This window comes from Anopheles cruzii, unplaced genomic scaffold (genome assembly GCF_943734635.1).
Source record: "Anopheles cruzii unplaced genomic scaffold, idAnoCruzAS_RS32_06 scaffold01391_ctg1, whole genome shotgun sequence".
Lineage (NCBI taxonomy): Eukaryota > Metazoa > Arthropoda > Insecta > Diptera > Culicidae > Anopheles > Anopheles cruzii.
In genome coordinates, this window is record NW_026454976.1 from 88 (window position 1) to 5,471 (window position 5,384).

Consider the following 5,384-nt stretch of genomic DNA (forward strand, 5'->3'; position numbering starts at 1 on the left):
GTGTTGTTAATTTGTTGAAAATGTTGGGCGACACCTGCCGATTGCCGAGCCCACGCACGCATTAACCACCCCCGACCAAGCCCGTGCGTAATGGCGAAGTTTTTGCGGTCAAACTCTTGAGAAACTAGTCAGATGTTGCTGTAGTGCCGGAGCTCGAGTGCCCGACTTTTCGCCCAAAAAGGGGTCATTGGTTCGTAGTTTAAATTAACCGTATAAAGTACGTAAGTGAACCATATAGAAAGTATGTTTGATACGTTGATACGTAAAGAATTATGACCTGTAGATAATCGCATCGACTTATTCAAAACATGCGTATGCTTCATGGAAATCTTTTCTGAAAGGAACGAAGAAACGATTTTACATCACTGAGGTAGTTGTTACATCTTGTAAATTTTGCATGACCAAATATGATTTAATTAATGTCTATTTGCATTCGCAACCAGTCGCTTTTTGGAAATGATTTATACTTCTATTCGTCGGTATTCAAATGTTAGTACTTCTGGTAGATATCAACAACATAACTTCGGACAAGCTAGGACTGTGTAGCATTCATGCGCTACGAAATCAATTGGGCAAGCAACTTGAGCAATTCAATCAATAATTCAGGCGGACGGTACTCTTCATCGACCCAAAGCGTAAACCCCCAACCAACGGCAGTGAGTCAATATAAACGGAATGCATGTTAACTTTATTGACCAACCAACAACCACCGTCCTCGAGTGTCGGACCTTAAAGTTCACAAGAAGATAAAGCATCTGAACTGGGTGGTGTCATCAGTGCTCTTGACCACGTGGTGAGGCGAGGCGAGAAAGTCGTCCGAGCAAAAATATGAACCTCGAAAATGTAATTCGTCTCCTCCTCGTTGGTGGCATCCTCGTTGCATTAAACGGATAAAGTGAAGAGTGTGTGAATTTGGTGTTTAATGCAGCTGCCGAATGCAGTAGAAGGTCGCAACTGGTAAAAGAAAGCATAGGCGGAAATGACACAGTTGTCTGTGTGATGTTCAGTTCCGTTGCGGTTTGCTGTGGTGCATACGAACGAACGATGCAACGGTACGAGTAGCTCAGGACAACCTCCACCAACATGAATCGATACCTGACACTAAGCCAGCTGGGCGATGGTACTTACGGGACCGTTGTCCTTGGCCAGCGGAAGGACACTGGCGAAAAGGTCGCTATAAAGCGCATGAAGCGGAAGTACTACTCGTGGGAGGAAGCTATGAGTCTTAGAGAAGTGAAGGTAAGGTTACCGCATTCACGGAGACACGCGGCCATCGGGCATTGGGCGACAAAAACTACATTCCTCTTCTGTTCTGTGTTCTTTTCTGTTCCCCGAATCCCTGAAACGTTCAGTCACTGAAAAAACTCTCCCATGCCAACGTGGTCAAGCTGAAGGAGGTGATACGGGAAAACGATGTACTGTACTTTGTGTTCGAGTACATGCAGGAAAACCTTTACCAACTCATCAAGGATCGTGACACACACTTTCCCGAGACCACCATAAGACTGATTCTGCAACAGATCCTAACGGGCCTGGCGTTCATGCACCGGCACGGCTTCTTCCATCGCGACCTGAAACCCGAAAATGTGCTCTGCAGTGGACCGGAAACGGTCAAAATCGCCGATTTCGGTCTCGCGCGAGAAATACGCTCCCGGCCTCCGTACACGGACTACGTCTCGACGAGGTGGTAAGTATACGCCACGAGGTGTACGCACGAGGAGTTGGTTACGTTGCCTTTGTACCTTGCCTCGATTCGTCGATAGCACTACATGGACTAATCACGTTGCGTGTCGCGTGATCATTGTCGAGACATATAATGGTATCTTCATGAATTATGACGATAGTTTTGAGTTCCACGTGTTTCAATTTTTTTTGTTCTTTCCTGAAGGAGTTACAGTCGACCTTCATTAATAGTTACTAGAGGGTGGGGTTAGCTTTCAAAAAATGATGACGCACAGAATGTTAAACATCTGGCGCAAACTGACACCGTATTCTGGACACACTCTTCCTTTTGTGTTCTTCGGCGTTAAGAATAGTGCAAGAAGTTAATGTAAAATTAAACATAATTGAACTCTATTTTGCTCTGTCGCTGTTTTCAACTATCAATTTCGCTTCCAGTTTAATTACAAAAATCATCTGATTTACTTCCACTTTCCATTTGAGTTTATTTCATTCCATAGCTAATGGTTTTGTGTGAGAATTCTTCGTGTTTTTATCATAAAAACTAGCAGATGTCCCATTTCCAAAGAATAGTTTTTTATTTTCTACCACTTCCTTCAGTCTCTGCTTTTTTCGGTTTCAAGAGCTTAGTATGTGCTTCCGGATATGATTCTAACAACGCTTTTGCGGATTAATAGGTATCGGGCACCAGAGGTACTGCTACATTCGACCCGCTACGGAAGCTCGATCGATCTTTGGGCTGTAGGATGTATTGTGGCGGAATTGTACACATTTCGACCACTTTTTCCTGGTTCCAGCGAGGTCGACCAGTTATTCAAGATATGCTCGATACTCGGTACGCCCGATAAGGTGAGACCAGGAACCTCTGTCTTTACGTTAGTCTCGTAACTATCGTCAATACCTTGTTTTGAATATTTACAGACCGATTGGGCGGAGGGTCATAAGCTGGCGGCGACGATACAGTTCCGTTTTCCAGAATGCCCGAAAATTGCGTTAGCTACGCTGGTCACCAGGGCCAGTGCGTCCGGCATTCAGCTGCTGGAGGATATGCTCCAGTGGGATCCGGAGAAACGACCAACCGCCCAACAGTCGATGAAGTACTCTTATTTTAGCTCTATGAAAGCACGGAGTTCGGCGAATCTTTCCACTAACCAGCAACACAATCATCAGCCAAACAACGGCAACAACAACGGCATCGGCTCCGTGGCCGCTATTCCGAACGCTCGTCTATCGATCATGGACGTCGGTATGGTGAAGCCGACACGAGACTCGGACGTCACCAGCAACGCCAATTACAAATCGATCAGTACCAACGAGTTGAACGATATCAACTCGATCCTGAGCCTGTCCCGAGTGCCCGATCTAGCATCGCAGCCGACGCAACCGCTGACGAACGCACAGCAGCTGCACGGGGAAGGAACGAAAGGTAGTGGAAAGTTTCAGAGTGGCATCAACTACAGTGTGTTGAACGAAATGCTAAACAATTACAATGCCGGCCTGGGGGTACCTTTGAACCAACACCACAGTGGGCCAGCGGTGAAACTGCTCCGGAATGGACCATCGGCCCTGTACAACAAATCGGTCGCATCCAGTGACTTGACCATCACAACGTCTGCGAATGAAGCCGTGGGCAAGGCACCGATTGACAGCGGGTCCGGATCAGTCGTCAGCTATGCCATCATTAAGCCGGCGGTTGTCCGAATCGGTGATAGCCGGCCAACGGATGCAGCGCCGCCAATCAACACGATAGGCGGCGTCAGTTTGCGGAAGGAAAAGGTGAATGATATATTCGTTACCCGAAGCAATGACTTTCACCACCAAAAGCCCAACGGCCAACCGAAGGCTGCCCTTGGGGGCCACGGGCGGGCCCTTCCGGCAATCGACAGCGATGATTCCAGCTACTTCGGAAGTGGATTCTATTTGCACAAAAAAAGTTCTACCAAGAACGGCTCTAGTGGCGCTAGCATTGGCGGTGGCAGTGACGGCATCATTGGCGGTGCTAGTTCGGTGTACAATGATAGCTTTGCGAGCGACGGTAAAGTGTACAACGCATTTTCGAAACAGCCCATACTGGTGTCGAGAAAAACGGACGAAGACATCAAGGCCTATCGTAATCGGAACGGTACAATGCATCGAGCTATTCATGGCCACTTCAGCAAAAGCTGGGAACCGACCAACCAACGCGGCAACAGCTTCGAGGATGATGCGCTGGGAGATATTCTGGGGTGAGTTTTGATGGCAACAGCTCAACTTACGAGGGACGACCGTTACCGACTACTCTACTACTACCTTATGAATAGTCTAATTCACGAGCCTCTTTTATCTGCGCACGTTTTCTAGAAGCAGAATACAAACAAACAAAAAACCAGTGAAGAGTTTCAAGCTGGAGGATCTGTTTGGGTCTATCTCATTCAGCAAAGATTCGACGACCTCCAAATATCCCAACACCGTGCCCTTCGCTAAGGGCAGCACGAAGAATGTTGGAGTCGGACCGGGTGTGGCTGATATTTTTGACAACTCTGAATCCAAACCTTCACACTCCAGTGCAAACGTTGTCCCGCGGCGGAAAAATCAACAAATCTTCGTTTCAAATAACGGGTATGTGCGTAGGAACTGGATAGCTATTGAAATCAGACTAGAACACACACACTTTTCTGCACTATTTTCACTCAGGAACTTGGTAGCAAACGATTTTAATGGCGCGAATGCATCTTTCAAACTGTTTCCATGGGACGATATACCAAAGCATGAGGTGGAGAAAAAGCAATGGATTCCGGACAGTGGTAAGCCTTCAATCGAGGTCCTAAATTAGTACAATAAGTTACTCGAACCTGTAACGATGTGTTTTAGGAGTGTTAACGTTCGTCGGGACGGGCAATGATCACGTGGGACGAACGGATTGGGCGGCCAAGTACCTCAACAAATAAGGGCAGCAAAAATTTTATGCTGACACTACGATGCTTGGCGTAGTTGCAGTGTTTCGTTTCCATTCCGTTTAGCAACCTATCTGTGATAGATCAGCGTAACATTAGACAATTTAAACCAGTTGTTACAGCGATTTTTTGTGTTTTTTATGTTTTCATCATGTAGTATGTGTAAAAGAGTAGCATGTAACATCGGAGCGCTGATTATGCTTAATTGTTCGAAGTACAATAAATGTAAACATTTTTCATACAACAATACCAATAGCAATGTGAGTTGAGATGATGACAGCCGGTTGCCGGTTGGTTTCTCAGAACCAGTTTACACAAAAATGGCTCATTTTGTAATTACTTAAAACGTAAAGAAAACAAAAATTACAAAATTAAGGAGTTCACCTGTGTTCAGTAGATGCAGCAAGAAAGTAGTTCGTAAGAATCAAGGACAACGGGGGGCTCGTTGCTGTCGATGTCAACATACGAGCAACGGGTATATAAGCCACGCCGAACATTCCCAAAAATCATTCGCAATCTTTCCGCTCACCTGTTAACAATCCGATTCAGGAGTACCTTCTGAAGTAGTCAGAGTAGAGCAAGTTATTTAAAGAACCATTATTAGAACTTGGTGCAATGGGGTTTAAGGTAACTATATTCAAGACAACGAAATATCTGGTTCTACTCATCCATGCATTTGGATTCCTTTCGGATCTCATATAATAGTTCGTCGCATTTGCAACACTGATCGCTGCCGCCAGCGCAGGGCTACTTCCGGTTGCTCATCATGGA

The 5,384-nt window shown here is 46.0% G+C and overlaps 1 protein-coding gene across 1 annotated transcript; it reads left to right on the plus strand.

Moving 5' to 3' along the window:
• The first annotated feature begins 1,083 nt into the window (after window positions 1-1,083).
• LOC128276507 (cyclin-dependent kinase-like 2) lies at window positions 1,084-4,613 on the plus strand. Its single transcript, XM_053014964.1, has 7 exons — window positions 1,084-1,239; window positions 1,353-1,687; window positions 2,358-2,529; window positions 2,602-3,905; window positions 4,021-4,278; window positions 4,354-4,463; window positions 4,531-4,613. Exons 1-7 carry the CDS (start codon window positions 1,084-1,086, stop codon window positions 4,605-4,607), a joined length of 2,412 nt encoding a protein of 803 aa, XP_052870924.1. The 3' UTR covers window positions 4,608-4,613.
• Window positions 4,614-5,384: the final 771 nt, after the last annotated feature.

What these genes read in the sequence shown, in the direction of transcription:
- LOC128276507 (XM_053014964.1), top strand. Translation starts at nt 1,084, where the DNA reads ATGAATCGATACCTGACACTAAGCCAGCTGGGCGATGGTACTTACGGG. An exon ending in TGAGTCTTAGAGAAGTGAAG is followed by an intron (nt 1,240 to 1,352) that starts GTAAGGTTACCG and finishes TGAAACGTTCAG; the next exon opens with TCACTGAAAAAACTCTCCCA. An exon ending in TACTCGGTACGCCCGATAAG is followed by an intron (nt 2,530 to 2,601) that starts GTGAGACCAGGA and finishes GAATATTTACAG; the next exon opens with ACCGATTGGGCGGAGGGTCA.